The 22,505-nt window shown below is 40.0% G+C and overlaps 1 protein-coding gene across 1 annotated transcript in view; it reads right to left on the minus strand.

Annotated features, from left to right (window-relative positions):
• LOC128641727 (uromodulin-like) overlaps positions 1-22,505 on the minus strand; it is an 89,534-nt gene that overhangs the window by 50,032 nt on the left and 16,997 nt on the right. Inside the window, exons 6-8 of the mRNA XM_053694252.1 lie at positions 16,976-16,985; positions 4,292-5,083; positions 4,099-4,206 (exon numbers count right to left, since the gene is read on the minus strand). Coding sequence (XP_053550227.1) covers positions 4,099-4,206; positions 4,292-5,083; positions 16,976-16,985 — 910 coding nt within the window. The remainder of the gene's footprint in view (positions 1-4,098; positions 4,207-4,291; positions 5,084-16,975; positions 16,986-22,505) is intronic.

Raw genomic sequence — 22,505 nt, forward strand, 5'->3', positions numbered from 1 at the left:
TGGAGGGACATTTTTCCCTTGAATTTTACATATCATTATTTTATATTGTTTTTAAGCTTATATGTTTTTATATACCTTGGATCCGTGTTTAGCTATTTAATTTATGTCTGTATTAAAATTGTGATAATAACTTTTATCCACATTGTTCTATAAGTATTATAGTCTCTGCAGTTAATCATAGGAATTTAGCCCTTATTTAAGGGTTCTATCTATATTAGTGTGAACACATTCTTCACATGATACAACATCATACCTGATGTTTTAAAGCACGTTATTCCAAACAATTTAGGAATGTTAGGTGATTTATGCCCTTTATGGATTAAAACAAGACTCTGCATCAACTATATCATTTTCCATGGGAGTTTTGCCATGGATCCCCCTCCGGCACGCCACAGTCCAGGTGTTAGTCCCCTTGAAACAACTCTCCCATCACTATTGTGGCCAGAGAGAGTCCCTGTGGGTTTTAAAATTCGCCTGCCCATTGAAGTCAATAGGGGTTCGCCCGGTTCGCCGGTTCACGAACTTTTGCAGGAGTTCGCGTTCGCAGTTCGCGAACCCAAATTTTTAGGTTCGCGACATCACTACCTACAATTACATACAATTAAATAAACTAAACTAAATTACAAAAAAAAACCCACTAAATTACAAAAAATAAAAAAAGATTACAAGAATATTAGGCTAATTACACCTACTCTAAGCCCCCTAATAAAATAAAAAAGCCCCCCAAAATAATAAAGGTCTCTACCCTATTCTAAATTAAAAAGTAACCAACTCTTTTACCAGCCCTTAAAAGGGCTTTTTGCGGGGCATGCCCCAAAGTAATCAGCTCTTTTGCCTTTAAATAAAATACCATCCCCCCAACATTAAAACCCACCACCCACATACCCCTACTCTAACCCAAACCCCCTTTAAATAAACCTAACACTACCCCCCTGAAGATCTCCCTACCTTGAGTCGTCTTCACCCAGCCGGGCCAAAGTCTTCATCCGATGGGGCAGAAGAGGACATCCAGACCGACAGAAGTTTTCATCCTATCCGGGCAGAAGAGGACATCCGGACCGGCAGACATCTTCATCCAAGCGGCATCTTCTATCTTCATCCATCCGACGAGGAGCGGCTCCATCTTCAAGACCTCCAGCGCGGAACATCCTTCTTGACCGACGACTACCCGACGAATGAAGGTTCCTTTAAATGACGTCATCCAAGATGGAGTCCCTCGAATTCCGATTGGCTGATAGGATTCTATCAGCCAATCGGAATTAAGGTAGGAAAAATCTGATTGGCTGATTGAATCAGCCAATCAGATTAAAGTTCAATCCGATTGCCTGATCCAATCAGCCAATCGTATTGAACTCGCATTCTATTGGCTGTTCCGATCAGGTCTTGAAGATGGAGCCGCTCCTCGTCGGATGGATGAAGATAGAAGATGCCGCTTGGATGAAGATGTCTGCCGGTCCGGATATCCTCTTCGACCCGGATAGGATGAAGACTTCTGCCGGTCTGGTTGTCCTCTTCTGCCCCATTGGATGAAGACTTCGGCCCGGCTGGGTAAAGACGACTCAAGGTAGGGAGATCTTCAGGGGGGTAGTGTTAGGTTTATTTAAGGGGGGTTTGGGTTCGAGTAGGGGTATGTGGGTGGTGGGTTTTAATGTTGGGGGGGTTGTATTTTATTTAAAGGCAAAAGAGCTGATTACTTTGGGGCATGCCCCACAAAAAGCCCTTTTAAGGGCTGGTAAAAGAGCTGGTTACTTTTTAATTTAGAATAGGGTAGGGACCTTTATTATTTTTGGGGGCTTTTTTATTTTATTAGGGGGCTTAGAGTAGGTGTAATTAGCCTAATATTCTTGTAATCTTTTTTTATTTTTTGTAATTTAGTGTTTGTTTGTTTTTGTAATTTAGTTTAGTTTATTTAATTGTATGTAATTGTAGGTAATTATTTTATTGATAGTGTAGTGTTAGGTTTAATTGTAACTTAGGATAGGATTTATTTTACAGGTAACTTTGTAATTTTAGGTTAGGATTTATTTTACAGGTAACTTTGTAATTATTTTAACTAGGTAGCTATTAAATAGTAACTACATAACTATTTAATAGCTATTGTACCTAGTTAAAATAAATACAAAGTTGCCTGTAAAATAAATATAAATCCTAAAATAGCTACAATATAATTATTTGTTACATTGTAGCTATATTAGGGTTTATTTTACAGGTAAGTATTTAGTTTTAAATAGGAATACTTTAGTTAATAAGATTTAATTTATTTCGTTAGATTAAAATTATATTTAAGTTAGGGGGGGTGTTAGGGTTAGGGTTAGACTTAGCTTTAGGGGTTAATACATTTATTAGAGTAGCAGCGAGGTCCGGTCGGCAGATTAGGGTTTAATAAGTGTAGATAGGTAGCGGAGACGTTGGGGGGGGCAGATTAGGGGTTAATAAATATTATGTAGGTGTCGGCGATGTTAGGGGCAGCAGATTAGGGGTACATAGGGATAATGTAGGTTGCGGCGGTGTCCGGAGCGGCAGATTAGGGGTTAATTTTGTAATGCAGGTGTCAGCGATAGCGGGGGCGGCAGATCAGGGGTTAATAAGTGTAAGGTTAGGGGTGTTTAGACTCGGGGTTCATGTTAGGGTGTTAGGTGCAGACTTAGAAACTGTTTCCCCATAGGAAACAATGGGGCTGCATTAGGAGCTGAATGCTGCTTTTTTGCAGGTGTTAGGTTTTTTTTCAGCCCAAACTGCCCCATTGTTTCCTATGGGGGAATCGTGCATGAGCACATTTTTCCAGCTAGCCTCTACCGTAAGCAACGCTGGTATTGAGAGTTGAAGTGGCGGTAAATATGCCTTTATGCTCCCTTTTTGGAGCCTAACGCAGCCCTTCAGAGAACTCTAAATACCAGCGTTGTTTAGAAGCAGCGCTAGAAAAAAAAGACGCGTAGCTTACGCACCCCTTCGGCCGCAAAACTCTAAATCTAGGCAAATGAGAATAAATAAGAAATTAGAGGGATTTGATGGAATTTAACGAAAATAAGGATAAAGAACAACAACAAGAAATTGAGGTATTTCAGGATCTTGAAACTTAAAGAAAAAAAGACAGCAGGCATAATAAAATAAATCAACAACCTAAGAAGGGTAAAATAATTACTAGAAACAAAAAAGGAGACAGAAAATGGAACTAAGAGATTAAGATAATTAAAAATCTTAGAACCAGATTACAAGTGGTGCACTAATAGTTGCACTCGAGCGATATTGGGTTTTGTCGCAGAAGTAGTGAGTGCATTACAAATTGAAAGTATTCCTTGAGTGCAATTGTATTTAACACCTGTTTGCATAGTGCGACCTTAGAGCTCTGGTTAACTGTCAGATTGATGAAGGGGAGTGTTCAATCCCCGAAACGTCACTTTGAATTAAACATTCATTTTTTGTGTCCATTGAGTGCGGACCTTTACTACAGTGTATATATCCTACGTTCCTGTCACCCTGGCATGCTGCATTGGTTATTGTATATATATAATCTTACACTTGTATTCTCTTCTGTTGTCATAGCAGATGGTGTTATCTAAAAAGAGGGGGATGTGCCATTCTAATAGACAGATAGTGCTAGACACTAGTGTGAAAATAATTGCATGTTATGAGAACACTCTCATTTTGCTAAAATGCTTGCTAAATGTAATAATATGATTGACATAACATTAGACATGCCTTCTACACTAATGGTTTAATTATTAGAATTGCTATGTAGGGGCAGGAGAGTCTGCTAGGTATCATCTTGTACAGAAGTTTTATACAGCATCTGCCTATGTTCCACTAAATGATGACTCTGAGCAATTTTGAATGCCTGCCTCTTTGCCATTGAACAATATTAATGCCTTATCTGAAACCCGAAAATAAGAAAGCTTTTATAGTTTAATCACTGCTTTGTTTTATAACTTTTAGAATCAAGTTCATAACTGCTAAACCATACTATTTATACAACAAAGAAATGGACTTCAATATCCATTTAAAATATGCAATGAACCATTTAATTTAATGTAAGGAAGAGCTATGATGGACAAATCTGTACTTTTTTACAACAATCGTCTGTTTAATTTGATTTCATACCAGTAATGCTGGGTCCATATTTGCAGACACATTTATGGATTTTACCAACCAATCGGCATTCCTCATCTGCAGCACATAGGCAGGAGGGAGGTTCAACAGTAGCTGGAGCTGAGTATGAAAATAATACTGATTTAACCATGTGTTAATAAAACGTATTATTATAATACTTAATGCCATAATAAATTTACATTACCTGTACAATATGACAAGCTGCAGGCTGGAGTTCCATTTAATTTGTAGACATGGTATCCACCAGAACAAGCCTTAATATAAATGTCTGATGACCAATAACAGCAATGTCCGCTCCAGGCAGCACATGTAGTTTTACGTACAATACCATCTCTGAGCATAGAGTGGGCCTCATTTAACCACATTGGGGCAGCTGTACCGCAGCTATTTTCAGGCACACAGACTTCTGGCATTTGACTTCCTCCAATTCCTTCAAATCGATGCCACCCATATTTGTCACTGTCACAGTGTATAGGATATGCAGCTGTGTTATCAGTGCTTCTCCAGGGCTCATTAACACTTGTATAATTAAGACATGGGTCATAACAATAAGCCGATCCACTGTGTTCGATGCATTCCATCCCAAATCCACACACACCAGTGCCGCATAAATTCAGTTTACAGTAATATCCATCTCCAGAATATCCAGGATCACATGTACAAGTATAATTACCTATGTAGTTGGTGCATGTGGCGTCAGGATGGCAACTGTTGAGTTCAGGCCTTGAACACTCATCAATATCTACACAAACACCTCCTGAGGTCATGTTGTATCCACTTGGACAAAGACAGCTATAAGAACCCACAGTATTAATGCAGACATAAGTACAATTATTTGTCCAAGAATAAGCACATTCATCAATATCAATGCACGAAAATCCATCTCCATTATATCCCTCTTGGCAGACACATGTCTGAATGCCAAAATGTTCTTCACATACTGCATAGTGGTGACATAGTGAGCAGTTACTAGAAGCTAAGGAAAAAGAAACAAATAAAAAAATGTTGGTAATTTTAGTCTTCTCTTGTGAATTGATTTGCATTAAGAGGGCAATGTTAAAATATTACAACTTCCTGCTCCGCCCTACCTACTCCCACCTGTCCCTGACACTTATATGATATAACTTCACCCATGCTCTGCCACAAATCTACCTCTTCCCAAGTAAACCTCCAGCATCCCTATCTTGTATAGTCTAAGGACATGTAGAGAGAAATCACACAACACACTTTCATCACCATTTAAATTATGCAAAAGTGTTTTAACAATTTAGAAATAATGTTTTAGGCCAAGTGACCATTGCTGATGTTAACTTTGAGAAGCAAAGCATAAAACAATTTAGCTGGCAAGTTAGCATCCTCCCCCCCACCTCCCATTTTGATTTAACATACAGCAACTTGCTAATTGGCAGAGGAAACTGGTATTGTACTTCCCCTGTGAATCTTCCCCTGTGATTGCCACAGCCGACTCAGCAGCAGTAGACATACACAAATATTTAAAATATGTTCTAAACTAACTGATTTGCATCTATGTCAACCTATGGCATCTACTTATCAACCCGTCAACTTACCTGCATTCGCCGGCACCAATACGCTCGCCTAAGATCGCCTAACATCGCTGCCATGGACCTGAATACGTTCTCCATATTTAACAAAAAAGCTGTCAAAAAGCCACGCACCAAGTACGGGGCGATGAGCAGCGGACTGTTGATAACTAACAGTCATCGATCTCGCTGCTCTTCGGCTTTTTCACAGCTTTATTTGTATACTGTCACTAAACACCCACACTATACTAAAATGTTTAACCCCTAAACCGCCACTCCCGGAGCCCAACACCACTCGGATAAATTTATTAACCCCTAAACTGCTGCTCCCGGACCCAGCCACAACGAAATAAACTGTTTAACCCCTAAACCGCCACTCATGGAGCCCACCGCCACCTACATAATACTTATTAACCCCTAATCTGCCGCCCCCTACACCGCCGCTACTATTCTAAATGTATTAACCCCTAAACCTAAGTCTAACCCACTAACCCTAAAACCCCCTAACTTAAATATTATTTTAATATATCTAAATAAAAATTAATATGATTAACTAAATTATTCCTATTTAAAACTAAATACTTACCTGTAAAATAAACCCTAAGCTAGCTACAATATAACTAATAGTTACATTGTAGCTATTTTAGGGTTTATTTTTATTTTACAGGCAAGTTTGTATTTATTTTAACTAGGTACAATAGTTATTAAATAGTTATTAACTATTTTATAACTACCAAGATAAAATAAATACAAAAGTACCTGCAAAATAAAACCTAACCTAAGTTACAATTACACCTACCACTACACTATAATTAAATAAATTAAATACAATTAATTACAATTAAATAAAATTATCTAAAGTACAAACCCCCCCCCCACTAAATTACAGAAAATAATAAACAAATTACAAGATTTTTAAACAAATTACACCTAATGTAATCCCCCTAACAAAATAAAAAAGCCCCCCCAAAATAAAAAAGCCCTACCCTACACTAAATTACAAATAGCCCTTAAAAGGGCCTTTTGCAGGGCATTGCCCCAAAGTAATCAGCTCTTTTACCTGTAAAAAAAAAAGTACAACCCCCCCCCCACATTAAAACCCACCACCCACACAACCAACCCTACTCTAAAACCCACCCAATCCCCCCTTAAAAAAACCTAACACTAACCCCTTGAAGATCACTTTACCGGGAGACGTCTTCACCCAACCGGGCCGAAGTATTCAACAAAGCCGGGAGAAGTCGTCATCCAAGCCTGGCAGAAGTGGTCCTCCAGACAGGCAGAAGTCTTCATCCAAACGGCATCTTCTATCTTCATCCATCCGGCGCGGAGCAGGTCCATCTTCAAGACATCCGACGCGGTGCATCCTCTTCATCCGACGACTCCCGACAAATGAAGGTTTCTTTAAGTGACGTCATCCAAGATGGCGTCCCTTCAATTCCGATTGGCTGATTTAGAATTCTATCAGCCAATCGGAACTAAGGTAGGAAAAATTAAAATTAAGGTAGGAAAAATCCTATTGGCTGATGCAATCAGCCAATAGGATTGAAGTTCAATCCTATTGGCTGATCCAATCAGCCAATAGGATTGAGCTGGCATTCTATTGGCTGTTCCAATCAGTCAATATAATGCCAGCTCAATCTTATTGGCTGATTGCATCAGCCAATAGGATTTTTTCTACCTTAATTCCGATTGGCTGATAGAATTCTATCAGCCAATTGGAATTGAAGGGATGCAATCTTGGATGACGTAACTTAAAGGAAACTTCATTCATCGGGAGTCGTCGGATGAAGAGGATGCTCCTTGTCGGATTGTCAGGGTGCCAGGAATCAGACTGAGACGAGAAGTGCAAAAATAATCGCACCTTTATTAATAGCAAAAAATAATAAAAAGTCCACAAGTAAAATAACAAGCCAGGATTCAAAACCAGAGCTGGTAGTCAGACGAGCTGAGTCAGGAGCCAAAGCGAATAGTCAGACGAGCCGGAATCAGGAACAAGGAAAACAGCAGAGTCAGGAACAAGCCAGGGATCAGGAACCAGGAAGGACGTCAGGCAGCCAGGTAATACACAGGAACTCTCACAAACAGGTCTGAGACAACGCAAAGGCAAAGCATACTGAACAGAGACCCTTTAAATAATAAGTGATGAAATTACAATTCTGAGACTGCATCACGTCTCACATGGATGCACACCAGTCTGGCCATAAAAGGAAGTGCAGGAAATGAGCAGCATCCCCCACAATGCACCATAGTCAGGAAGAGAGGTGAGTAAAATGGCTGCCAGCAGCACATGGCAAACAACAGGGAAAAAACCCTGACAGTACCCTCCCCTCAATGACCCCTCCCCCGTGGGAGGACAAAAGTCTTATTGGGGAAATGGGCATGGAAGGCACGGAGGAGGGCTGGAGCATGAACATCAGAGGAGGGAACCCAAGAACGCTCCTCCGGACCGTAGCCCCTACAGTGAACCAAATACTGTACACGGCCCCTGGACATACGAGGGTCAATAATGCTGCTGACCTCATACTCCTCATGGTTGTCAACAAAGATAGGATGGGGACGAGGCAACACAGTGGTAAACCGATTACAAACCAATGGTTTCAAGAGGGAGACATGAAAAACATTGGAGATGCGCATAGCAGGAGGAAGGTCAAGAGCATAGGCCACAGGATTAACCCGTCGGAGTAATCGAAAAGGACCAACATAACGGGGAGCAAATTTATTGGAAGGCACATGAAGGTTCAAGTTGCGGCAGGACAGCCAAACTCTCTCACCAACCTGGTAGGAAGGTGCGGGCAGATGCCTACGATCAGCCTGGAACTTTTGGCACTGCATAGAACGATGAAGGCAATCCTGAATCTGCACCCACGTGGAACGGAGTTGCCGGAGATGCTCCTCCAAAGCCAGAATACCCTGAGACATGAATGAATCGGGCAACAAGGATGGTTGAAACCCAAAATTCGCCATGAACGGGGATAACTTGGAGGAAGCATTAATAGCACTATTACGAGCAAACTCTGCCCAAGGTAACAGTTCAGACCAATTATTGTGGTGATCTGAGACATAGCAATGGAGGAACTGTTCCAGAGCTTGATTAGACCGTTCCGCAGCCCAATTGGATTGAGGGTGATATGCCGAGGAGAAGGAAAGCTGAATCCCCATTTGAGCACAAAAGGAACGCCAAACTGGCTACCCCGGTCCGACACTATCTCCTTGCGTAACACATGTAAACGGAAGACCTCCTGGGCAAAAATCAAAGCAAGCTCCTGAGCGGTAGGCAGCTTCATCAAGGGAATGCAATGTGACATTTTAGAAAAACGGTCAACCACCATAAGGATAACAGTATTGCCATTGGAAACAGGGAGCTCGACGATGAAGTCCAAGGAAAGATGTGTCCAAAGACGCTCACCATTAGCAATAGGTTGAAGAAGACCCACAGGAAGACGTTGAGGAATCTTATTCTGTGCACAAACTGAGCAGGAGGCAACATACGCAGCAATATCAGAATGAATAATCAAAAAATGGGTTAGAAAATGCTCACCCTGAAAAAACTTATATCCCAAAAGTTTTCTTAGAAAACATCAAGCGGCACTAACCACCGCACTACATCTGCATCCAGCGAAGATGAGATCGGTCACTGACCGAAAGGAGAAAAGGAGGAGAACATCAAATGACACTAAACACCACACTGTCTTCTCATCCAGGATAAAGTCCCTAAGCAAGAGAAAGGCAAAGAGAGGTTTTTTCTAGCGGCGTATATTTAACCGCGTAAAAACCCTAGACATCAAGATTCAGCAACCTACGGAACTCCAGGCTGAAACGGAGAAATATAGTTCGGTCACTGACTGACAGGCAACACCACGGATAGCGGCATATATTTAACCGCAAGAATACGGATGAAACCAACAAAGGTAACTTTTACTTAGAGAACTTAACATACCGGGCCTAACCGCTCCGTTCCTACGGTCAAAATTCTGGCTCATTATAAAACCACATGAAGGTTGCGTAGAATTTTACTAACACACATATAGGAACAAGGGTAATTACTCAACTCATATGTAACAATTTACCCAAATACACAATACGTTAAATTGTGATATCGTTACAGTGATTTTATATCTGTGTATTTTTTACAAGATTTATTATATGTTTTTATATGTTTTTATACATATATATTTTATCAGCCAAATTGTACTGACACAGGTGTCAATTTTTTTATAGTGTGCATTAAGCTTATCCACAATAAATATACTTGTACTCACATCAATACTGACAATACTGTTGTATTTTATAGAAGAAAAGGAATAATCAATTCAAGGGCATTGCACTACCCAATATAATATATTGCACCCATTTATATTAAGAATAAGTTCAACACGGGAAATAGCATTTTGCACCACCCACTAATATCAGAATGAATACCTGGCCACCAGAATTGTTGAGTGACAGACCAAAGCAAAAGTTTAGTTCGAAGATTCTGAGGAACAAAACACTTACCACTAGGTTTCTCAGGAGGTGCATTGGTTTGTGCAGCCAGGATCTCCTCCCCCAAGGGAGAAGTCAAATTAGTACGTATGGTAGCCAATATATGGTCAGGAGGTATAATAGGAGTAGGTACAGACTCCTCCTTGGAGAGAGGCGAAAATTGTCAAGAGAGGGCATTCTTACTACCAGGCAGGTAGGAGAACACATAATTAAACCGAGACAAAAATAGCGCCCATCTTGCCTGTCGGGGCGACAAACGAAACAATTTCTTAGAGAAGAAACCACACAGATGCAAGGAACCGTCAGGCGTAGGACGTTGAGACAAGAAGGCACCTACTCCAGTCTCAGACGCATCATCCTCAAGAACAAAAGGCAGGACAGGGTTAGGATGAGCCAGAACTGGAGCGGCAGCAAAGGCAGTCTTAAGACTATCAAAGGCCTTAATGGCAGTAGGTGACCAATGGAGTGGATCATTCTCTTTACAGGTCATGTCTGTGATAGGTTTGACCAAGGAAGAAACGTTTTTAATAAACTTTCTATAGTAATTGGCAAACCCCAAAAAACATTGAATAGATCGAAGACTAACTGGACGAGGCCACTGCAGAACTGCAGATAACTTGTCAGGATCCATGGAGAACCCTGCAACAGAGATAACATAACCTAGGAAGGTTACTTGAGTCTGATGGAACTCACATTTCTCGAGTTTACAAAACAGGCCGTTCTCACGTAGTCTCTGAAGAACCTGTGTGGATGAGTGTATGAGGATGTCGTCTAAGTACACCACAAAACACTGTTGCAACATATCTCGTAGGACATCATTAATAAATTCCTGAAAAACAGCAGGAGCATTACATAGGCCAAAGGGCATTGCAAGATACTCATAATGCCCGCTCCTGGTGTTAAATGCTGTTTTCCATTCGTGACCCTCCTTAATCCTAACGAGATTGTACGCTCCTCTCAAATCAAGTTTAGTAAAGAACATAGCTCCCTTGAGGCGGTCCAAGAGTTCCATAATGAGTGGAATAGGGTAAGCATTCTAATGGTAAGACGATTAAGACCCCTATAATCGATACATGGTCTTAACTCGCCACCCTTTTTCTTCACAAAGAAGAAGCCAGCCCCTGCAGGAGAGCAGAATTTGTGGATGATTCCCCGCAACAGAGCATTGGCAACATACTCCTCCATAGCACAATTCTCTGCAACAGACAGAGGGTACACCTTGCCCCGAGGAGGAATGGCTCCGGGTTGCAGGTCTATGGCACAATCGTAAGACCGGTGAGGAGGCAACGTACCGGCACGCACCTTGTCAAACACATCTAGGAACTCTCGGTACTCCTCTGGCAATTGAGATACCGAAGAAGTGCACAAGACTTTAACTGGTTTCCGAAGACAAGTGGAAATACATTGCGGGGACCACGACAAAATTTCGGACCTGCACCAGTCAAGACTGGGATTGTGCTTTTGGAGCCAGGGATAACCCAGAACAACCGGAAAATGTGGAGAATTTATCACCTGGAACTGGAGGTTTTCAAAACGGAGAGGCCCAACAGCCATGGACAACGTAGCAGTTTCGTGAGTAACGAGTGCGGGCTGAAGGGGCCTGCCATCAATGGCCTCAATAGCAAGCGGAACGGACGGCAAAACAGGAATGGAGTGCTTTGATACAAAAGCACTGTCAATGAAATAGCCCGCAGCACCGGAGTCAACAAGAGCCTGAGTGACTATGGAGGAGTCCACCCAGGAAAGAACAACTGTGACAAAAGGTTTCTCCTTAAGTGGTTCTGGGGACGAGGATAAACCACCCAAGGTCTGCCCCCGACAGGACCTTAGGTGTGAGCGTTTCCCGGCCGTGTAGGACAAGACTTCAAAAGGTGGCCCTGTAACCCACAATAGAGGCAGAGCCCCTCCCTCCTCCTAAAGGCCCTCTCCACCGTGGAGAGATGCGTGAATCCCAACTGCATTGGCTCAGCAGTACCTGGTAACTCGGGACCAGGAGGCATGGGAGGAGAGGGAGGCATGGGTGGGAACGAACACATAGGAGACAACGGAACAGGAGGCTTCAGCAAGCGCTCCTTGAAAGAGGGCCTCTCTCTGAGTCTGATGTCAATTAGGATCAAAAAAGACATCAATGCCTCGAGATCCTCTGGTAAATCTCTGGCAGCAACTTCGTCTTTAATCGCATCAGAGAGCCCATGAAAGAAGGCGGCAACAAGGGCTTCATTGTTCCAACCTACCTCTGCGGCAAGCGTACTAAACTCAATAGCATACTGAGCAACAGATCTTGTACCTTGCTGAATGGACATGAGTCGTTTAGCAACAGAGGAGGAGCGAGCCGGAACATCAAATACCCTTCGAAAGGACACCACAAATTCAGGGTAATTTGAAATCACAGGATTATTAGTCTCTTACAAGGGATTAGCCCAGGCAAGAGCTGTGTCAGAGAGTAACGAGATGAGAAATCCCACCTTAGCTCTGTCAGAGGGAAACGCCTGAGGTAGCATCTCAAAGTAAATGCCTACCTGGTTCAAAAACCCTCTGCACTGAATAGAATTGTCTCCATATCGCTGAGGTAGAGGTGCAGAACCGGACATGCTCCTGGTAGGCATAGGTGCAGCAGCGGAAACAGGAGCAGCCATAACTTGCGGGACACTTTGGTCCAAATGTGCAGTGCGAGTCAGCAGGGTTTGCAGGGCTAGTGCAAATTGATCCAAGCTGTGATCCTGTTCATCCATCCTGGAAATGATGGCAGGTAAAGGTGGATTATTAGCACCATCAGGATTCCTGGCCTTTGCGTAATGTCAGGGTGCCAGGAATCGCACCTTTATTAATAGCAAAAAATAATAAAAAGTCCACAAGTAAAATAACAAGCCAGGAGTCAAAACCAGAGCTGGTAGTCAGACTAGCCGAGTCAGGAGCCAAAGCGAATAGTCAGACGAGCCGGAATCAGGAACAAGGAAAACAGCAGAGTCAGGAACAAGCCAGGGATCAGGAACCAGGAAGGACGTCAGGCAGCCATGTAATACACAGGAACTCTCACAAACAGGTCTGAGACAACGCAAAGGCAAAGCATACTGAACAGAGGCCCTTTAAATAATAAGCGATGACATCACAATTCTGAGACTGCATCCTGTCTCACATGGATGATGCACACCAGTCTGGCCATAAAAGTAAGTGTAGGAAATGAGCAGCATCCCCCACAATGCACCATAGTCAGGAAGAGAGATGAGTAAAATGGCTGCCAGCAGCACATGGCAAACAACAGGGAAAAAAACCTGACACAGATGTCTTAAAGATGGACCCGCTCCGTGCCGGATGGATGAAGATAGAAGATGCCGTCTGGATGAAGACTTCTGCCCGTCTGGAGGACCACTTCTGCCCGGCTTGGATGAAGACTTCTCCCAGCTTCGTTGAGGACTTCGGCCCAGTTGGGTGCAGACGTCTCCCGGTAAGGTGATCTTCAAGGGATTAGTGTTAGGTTTTTTTAAGGGGGGATTGGGTGGGTTTTAGAGTAGGGTTGGTTGTGTGGGTGGTGGGTTTTAATGTTGGGGGGGGTTGTACTTTTTTTTTTTTTTACAGGTAAAAGAGCTGATTACTTTGGGGCAATGCCCTGCAAAAGGCCCTTTTAAGGGCTATTTGTAATTTTGTGTAGGGTAGGGCTTTTTTTATTTTGGTGGGGCTTTTTTATTTTGTTAGGGGGATTAGATTAGGTGTAATTAGTTTAAAAATCTTGTAATTTCTTTATTATTTTCTGTAATTTAGTGTATGTTTTTTGTACTTAATTTATTTAATTATAGTGTAGTGTTAGGTATAATTGTAACTTAGGTTAGGTTTTATTTTACAGGTACTTTTGTATTTATTTTATCTAGGTCGTTATTAAATAGTTAATAACTATTTAATAACTATTGTACCTAGTTAAAATAAATACAAACTTGCTTGTAAAATAAAAATAAACCCTAAAATAAGTAACTCTTAGTTATATTGTAGCTAGCTTAGGGTTTGTTTTATAGGCAAGTATTTAGTTTTAAATAGGAATAATTTAGTTAATAATATACATTTTTATTTAGATTTATTTAAATAATATTTAGGTTAGGGGGTGTTAGGGTTAGAGTTAGACTTCGGTTATATATAGAACTATTCTATATAAATATAGAATAGTGGCGGCAACATTGGGTGCGGCAGATTAGGGGTTAATAACATAATGTAGGTGGCGGTGGGCTCCGGGAGTGGTGGTTTAGGGGTTAATAGGTTTATTTTGTTGTGGCGGTTTCCGTGTGGCAGATTAGGGGTTAATAAGTATAATGTAGGTGGCGTCGATGTCAGGGGCAGCAGATTAGGGGTGTTTAGACTCGGGGGTTATGTTAGGGTGCTAGGTGTAAACATGGGATATCGGGCAGCATTGAACATGAGCTTTCGCTGCTTTCAGACTCCCATTGATTTCTATAGCATCCGCCGCCTCCAGGGCGGCGGATTGAAAACCTGGTACGCTGGGCCGGAATAGTGGCGAGCGTACCTGCTAGTTATTTGATAACTAGCAAAAGTAGTAAGATAGTGCTGAATTTGCATTCGGAACATCTGTAGTGACGTAAGCATCGATCTGTGTCAGACTGAAACCGGCGGATCGTATGTTACGTCACAGATTTCTACTTTTGCTGGTCTGTAGCCTTTGATAAATAAGGTGAATCAAGCTCTCCACAATTATGCTGCGGAATTGCAGCGTATTTGCGGTTGACGGCTTGATAAATAGATGCCTATATGTTTAGATGATATAGTCATCTTATGATTTTAAATAATACAATTATATAATGGTGAATTATTAGTTATTACTTGTATATATAATATTTAAGAATTTTTTATTTTCAAATTTGTAGGTAACTTTAATATGTAAACTCTTAGGGGTAGATTTACCAAGCAGCTGATGCTGCTATCTACCCCGTACTTTACGGCTCAACGGAAATGTAAGTTAAGAAGCAGCAGTCTTAAGATCGCTGCTCCTAAACTCGTCTGTCACCTCTGAGGCGGCGGACAGCAATCAGCCCGATCGGATATGATCGGGTTGATTGACACCCTCTGCTAGTGGCCGATTGGCCATGAATGTGCAGGGGCAGCATTGCACAAGCATTTCACAAGAAATGCTTGTGCAATGATAAATGCAGACAGCGTATACTGTCAGAATTTATCGATATGCAGCAGACATAAACCGCTACAGAGGATCATGTGCGCTCGCACTATGTTAAATCGGCCCCTTAGAGTCAACATAAGTCTAGGTTTTATGAATGTGTTTGTTTTACCTGCTTTTAATGTGTTTTATCGATTTGTAACACAAGTCCTAAAGGACATTTTGAACCCCTAGGAGATGTTGTCAAAAAAATGTATGTTCCTATATATTAAGCGAAAAACAGTTATGTCTAGATTACAGGTGGTGCACTATTGTTAGCAAGAGTCACGATAACAATATTGCGTCCGTGCTAAATTTAATGCGGTATTACAAGTGGAAAGTAAGCACGAACACTGGAGCACAAACTAAGAAGTTAACGCAATCGCAGTATCCGAAGTCCTGAAATTTGCTTGTGTCGGGTTTCACTCGTGCGCAAACAATTTACTATCAACTTGTAAAATGAGTATTAGCCACGCGCATACAAATTTACATCCAGCAGTGTTTACGCTTTAGCTATGAAATCTTGGTTGATGTAGCATTTGGGAAAAAATAACTTATGGTTATACAAAATAATGTTTAGCATTATTTAAAGGGCCAGCCAACATTCAAATTAATGTTACATGATTCTGCACCATGTGCAAAATGATGTAACATTAACCTAGCGACATCTGCAAAAGAAAAAAGGATTTTAAAGATTTAACCCGCCAAAAGCTATTGGCTGCTTTACGCAACGCAGGAGGTACATGTAGTTGATTAGGATGACCGATTGCACTATTATTAGACAGGGCGACCATGACGCACTGTTGAAGAAACCAAAAGAGCAGTAGAGGTTGGTGAAGAAGATAAGGTAAGTGAGGTTTTTGGGGAGGGAGTTAAATCTTTAAAAATCCTTTTTTTATTTTGCAGGTGCCATTAGGTTAAAGGGATATGAAACCAACATTTTTTTCTGTCTTGATTCAGATAGAGCATGCAATTTTAAGCAACTTTCTAATTTACTTCTATTATCAAATTTTCTTTGTTCTCTCTGTATCTTTATTTGAAAAGCAGGAATGTAAGCTTAGGAGCCCCCCCCTTTTTGGTTCAGAACCTGGGTAGCACTTGCTAGTCACGTGCTGAACCAAAAATTGTCTGACTCCTTAGCTTACATTCCTGCTTTTTCAAATAAAGACACCAAGAGAATGAAGAAAAAATAATAATAGGTATAAATTAGAAAGTTGCTTAACATTACCTGCTCTATCTTTGGGTTTAATATCTTTTTAATGTTACATAATTCTGCGCAATTAATTTGAACGTTGACTGGTCCTTTAACCTTAATTTAACTTTACAAAACATTATAATGATTTTAAAATAAATCCACTCCACAATAATTAGGGTGTGTTATACACAGATGTTTAAACCATACCACTTGACATCAGACTGATTTATGTTTTTCTTAGGTACATAAAAGCAAACTTACTTGTGATGTTGTCTGCAAATATAGAAAAGAGAAAAAAAGTTACAAAATAGTTTTGCAATAAGGCTTCAAATGATCAATAGCTATGATTAAATGATTAACAGGAAAACTGGAAATCTACTATATCTGAAACTATACAAAATAAAGATTTTCTGTAAGATGCCCCTTTTAAAGGTACATACAACTGATTTTTTTTTCTTTTATGATTCAGACATAATATACAATTTTAAACACAACTTACTTTCTAATTTACTCATATTATTAAATTTGCCTCATTATCTTGCTATCCTTTGTTAAAGGATCAACACTGCACAACTGAGAGTTAGCTGAACACATTAGGTGAACCAATGACAGAAGACATATAGGCAGCCACAAATCAGCATCAATATTGAAATGTGAGGAAACCAATGGCACTGCTTGTATATAATTCTGGACTCTTACACCTTATGGGGCCAAATTATCAAACTCAGAACGGAGCTTGATGCCGCTTGTTTCCGGCGAGCATTCAGGCTCGATGGAAACAGAAGAAAATCTAAGTTATGAAGCAGCGGTCTAAAGACTGCTGCTACATAACTTGTCCGCCTGCTCTGAGGTCGCGGACAGAAATCAACCCAATCGGGTTGATTGACACCCCCTGCTGGCGGCCGATTGGCCACGAATCTGCAGGGGCGGTATTGCACCAGCAGTTCACAAGAACTGCTTGTGCAATGATAAATGCCAAGAGCATATGCTGTCAGCATTTATCGATGTGCAGCGGACATGATCCGCTATATTGTATCATGTCCGCTCGCACTATGATAATTCGGCCCCTATATGTTTACCTCTGTTTTAGAGAGTAAATTAAATAGGTTGTGGTGCTGTGTATTAAGAAATCTATCATACAAACAGAAAGGGGGTTATAGAGCCCCCCTCCCAGAAAGAATACACTAAATAGCACTCAAGAGTCAATTTAACTGTAGTTTAGTTAGAAATTTTATATTCCATCAACTCAGTGGGTAGGGGAATACTGTGGCTTGAATATATAAAACTTAACTTTTATTGGAAAGCCATTATAAAATTACATATACAAGGGACAAAAACAACTTTAAAAACACACATGTAAGGAACTGCTTATATATCATTGCTGATTGAGTATATCACTATAGTAATTCAATGGCGATAATGTGAAAAATGTGTGTGTTACACATATTGTCATCTACTGGGTTTTGTACACATAGATGGTACAATAAGATGTATGTATTGGTTAGACAGTATGGGGTGAGGTAGTAAAGGGTTACAGAAATTGTAGTGCTTGACCCTTTGACAAAGCCGGCAACAGCGAAACATGTTATTGAGTCATTAGGGATTTGGTGAGAAGTCATATGAACTCCTCAGTTAAATAGCCATCGGATGTGGACTTAAAGGGACACTAAACCTAATTTTTTTCTTTCATGATTCAGAGAGAGCATGCAATTTTAAGCAACTTTCTAATTTACTGCTATAATCATATTTTCTTCGTTTTCTTGCTATCTTTATTTGACAAAGAAGGCATCTGAGCTAAGGAGCCAGCCAATTTTTGGTTCAGAACCCTGGATAGCATTTAGCCTTCAATCAGCAAGCACAGCCCAGGTTGTGAACCAAAAATGGGCCGGCTTCTTAACTTACATTTTTTGCTTTTCAAAAAAAGATAGCAAGAGAATGAAGAAATTTTAATAATAGGAGTAAATTAGAAAGTTGCTTAAAATTGCATGCTCTGTCTGAATCATGAAAATCCCTTTAATATTAGCCTTAACTTCTATGTTGAGTATCAACAATACTGGCGATATTTGGTGTACTAAGCACATTGGTGAAAATGGCATTACAGATAGAGGGGGTCAACTAACTACGGTCTGAGTAACTATTTTGGTTACATTGTGCACTGATCAGCGATAAGGTTACTTATATGTTTGTCAAATGGAGCGGTGATCAGATATCACCAATTGTGGGAAGTTTCACTTCTAATACTCAACGGATAAATTGCTAGTGACAATATAATTTTGCATAGAACAGAAATACCAACAGTTGCTAACTGACATTAAAGCTATACATTCGGAATAATACATTTAATTTAAATTATGTGTTTTTCAATATTACCAATGCTGTAATGTCAAGTCTAGCGGTTTTTATCGCTTTATTTTGATTTAGCAATTAACAAATACTGAGCAAACAACTATACACTCTTTTAACAGTCGGCTAGATTACGAGTTTTGCGTTAACAGGTCCTAACTCTGCTTTTTCACGCCCGCTGGTATTACGAGTCTTGCAGGGCACCGCACACTTTTTTGGCCTGAACGCAAAGCAACTTATGTAAATTTTATAAAGGCTTTTTTCAATGGGACTTGCATAGCACCGATATTACAAGCTTGTCCTGGGAGGCCAAAAAGTGAGTGGTACACCCTATCCTGCAAAGATTCCTAACGCATTTTAAAGTCAGTAGTTATGAGTTTTACACTACAAAGCTGTAGCATAAAACTCATAACTAAAGTGCTAAAAAGTACACTAACACCCATAAACTACCTATTAACCCCTAAACCGAGGCCCTCCCACATCGCAAACACTATAATAAAATTATTAACCCCTAATCTGCCGCTCCGGACATCGCCGCCACTAGAATAAACATATTAACCTCTAAACCGCCACACTCCCGGGGGTTAATAAATATTATGTATTTATTATTGAAAAGGAAGATTATATAGCAACCGCAATTAGATTGCTATATGGATAGACAGGGATTTCAGCACAAAGAAATCTAATTGTGGTTGCTATATAATCTTCCTTTCAATAATAAATACATAAATAGTTTAAGGGTCTGCACATCTGTATTTTTTCCTTCATATAAGGTTTTCAATCACCTGGGCGTTGCCTTACAGCTCAAGGTAAAGATATAATTTTTAGGCTTTTCTAGCCTCCCTTTCCCTAACTTATTTTAATAAATATTAACCCCTAATCTGCTGCCCATAACATCGCCGCCACCTACCTACATTTATTAACCCCTAATCTGCCGTCCCCAACATCGCCGCCACTATACTAAAGTTATTAACCCCTAAAGTCTCAGCCTAACACCCCCTAACTTAAATATAATTAAAATAAATCTAAAGAAAACCTACTATTAATAACTAAATAATTCCTATTTAAACTAAAAACTTACCTATAAAATAAACCCTAAGATAGTTACAATAAAACTAATAGTTACATTGTATTTAGCTTAGGGTTTATTTTTATTTTAAAGGCAAGTTTGTATTTATTTTAACTATGTAGAATAGTTACTAAATAGTTATTAACCATTGGATTAGCCAATAGGATTGTAGTTCAATCCTATTGGCTGATTGCATCAGCCAATAGGATTTTTTCAACCTTAATTCCGATTGGCTAATAGAATTCTATCAGCCAATCGGAATCTAAGGGACGCCATCTTGGATGACGTCACTTAAAGGTACCTTCATTCATCGGGTAGTCATCGTTGGAAGAGGATGCTCCGCGACGGATGTCTTGAAGATGGACCCGCTCCACGTCAGAAGAATGAAGATAGAAGATGCCATCTGGATGAAGACTTTGGCTCGTCTGGAGGACCACTTCTGCCGTCTGGAGGACCACTTCTGCCGGCTTCGTTGAGGACATCTTGTCGCTTGAATGAAGACTTCTCCTTTTCAGGGCAATGGGGAGCTTAGGTTTTTTTAGTTAGGGTTTTATTGGGGTTTGGTTGTGTGTGTGGTGGGTTTTACTGTTGGGGTGGGGGTGTATTTTTTTTTACAGAACTGATTTCTTGGGGGCAATGTCCCACAAAAGGCCCTTTTAAGGGCTATTGGTAGTTTAGTTTAGGCTAGGTTTTTTTTATTTTGGGTGGGCTTTTTTTTATTTTGATAGGGCTATTAGATTAGGTGTAATTAGTTTAAAGATCTTGTAATTTGTTTTTTATTTTCTGTAATTTAGTGTTTGTTTGTTTTTTGTAATTTAGCTAATTGTATTTGATTTATTTAATTGTATTTCATTTAGGCAATTTATTTAATTGTAATGTAGTGTTAGGTGTTAGTGTAACTTAGGTTAGGTTTTATTTTACAGGTAAATTTGTATTTATTTTAGCTAGGTAGTTAGTAAATAGTTAATAACTATTTAGTAACTATTCTACCTACTTAAAATAAATGCAAACTTGCCTGTAAAATAAAAATAAACCCTAAGCTAGATACAATGTAACTATTTGTTATATTGTAGCTATCTTAGGGTTTATTTTACAGGTAAGTATTTAGTTTTAAAAAAGAATAATTTAGTTAATGATAGTAATTTTATTTAGATTTATTTAAATTATATTTAAGTTAGGTGGGATAGGGTTAGACTTAGGTTTAGGGGTTAATAAATATAGGTGTCGGCAATGTTGGGGGCAGCAGATTAGGGGTTAATAAGTATAATGTATGTGGCGGCGATGTCGGGAGCGACAGATTAGGGGTTAATAAATATAATGTAGGTGTCAGCGATGTCGGGGGCGGCAGATTAGAGGTTAATAAGTGTAAGATTAGGGGTGTTTAGACTCAGGGTTCATGTTAGGGGTTAATAAATATAATGTAGGTGTCGGCGATGTCGGGGGCGGCAGATTAGGGGTTAATAATAATAAGTGTAAGATTAGGGGTGTTTAGACTCGGGGTTCATGTTAGGGTGTACATAACAATAAAATGTGTTTCTCCATAGGAATCAATGGGGCTGCGTTACTGAGCTAAACGCTGCTTTTTTGCAGCTGTTAGGCTTTTTCTCAGCCGGCTCTCCCCATTGATGGCTATGGGGAAATCGTGCATGAGCAAGTACAACCAGCTCACCGCTGACTTAAGCAGCGCTGGTATTGGAGTGCAGTGTGGAGCTCAATTTTGCTCTACGCTCACTTCTTGCCTTTTAACGCCGGGTTTATAAAAACCTGTAATACCAGCGCTGTAGGGAAGTGAGCGGTGAGAATAAACTGCAAGTTAGCACCGCACCCCTCATTACGCAAAACTCGTAATCTAGCCGAGTGTTTTTGCCTATAAGTTGGTATTTTAGAGGCATGCAATAAGAGATACTACAATTTAGTAGTGATTGTCTGTAAGACTAGTATCTTTTTGATACCTGCCCTAATGTGAACTTCAAGCGCTACAATTTCTGTAACCCTTTACTACCTCACCTCATAACCTCATACTGTCTAACCAATACATACATCTTATTGTACCCTCTATGTGTACAAAATCCAGTAGTTGACCACATGTGCAACACCCAAACTTTCAACTAATATAGTGATATACTCAATCAGCAATGCTATATAAGTAGTCCCTCCCATGTGTGTTTTTAAAGTTGTTTTTGTCCCTTGTATATGTCATTTTATAATGGTTTTCCAATAAAAGTTAAGTTTTATATATTCAAGCCACAGTATTCCCCTACACACTGAGTTGATGGAATATACAATTTCTAACTAAACTACAGTTAAATTGACTTGAGTGCTATTTATTAGTGTATTCTTTCTGGGAGGGGGACTCTTTAACCCCCTTTCTGTTTGTGTGATAAATCAGCAGCTAGCTCCTAGTAATGCATTACTGCTCCTTATCCTAGGTATTCTTTTCAGCAAACATATTAAGAGAACAAAGCAAATTATATAATAGAAGTAAGTTAGAATGTTGTTTAAAATTACATGTTCTATCTGAGTCATGACAGAAAATGTTAGGTTTTATGTCCCTTAACATACCATTTGTGCTGTGATTTAGCCAAATGTTTCTTAGCTTCAGGCACTAGA

Source organism: Bombina bombina, chromosome 11 (assembly GCF_027579735.1).
Source record: "Bombina bombina isolate aBomBom1 chromosome 11, aBomBom1.pri, whole genome shotgun sequence".
Classification (NCBI taxonomy): domain Eukaryota; kingdom Metazoa; phylum Chordata; class Amphibia; order Anura; family Bombinatoridae; genus Bombina; species Bombina bombina.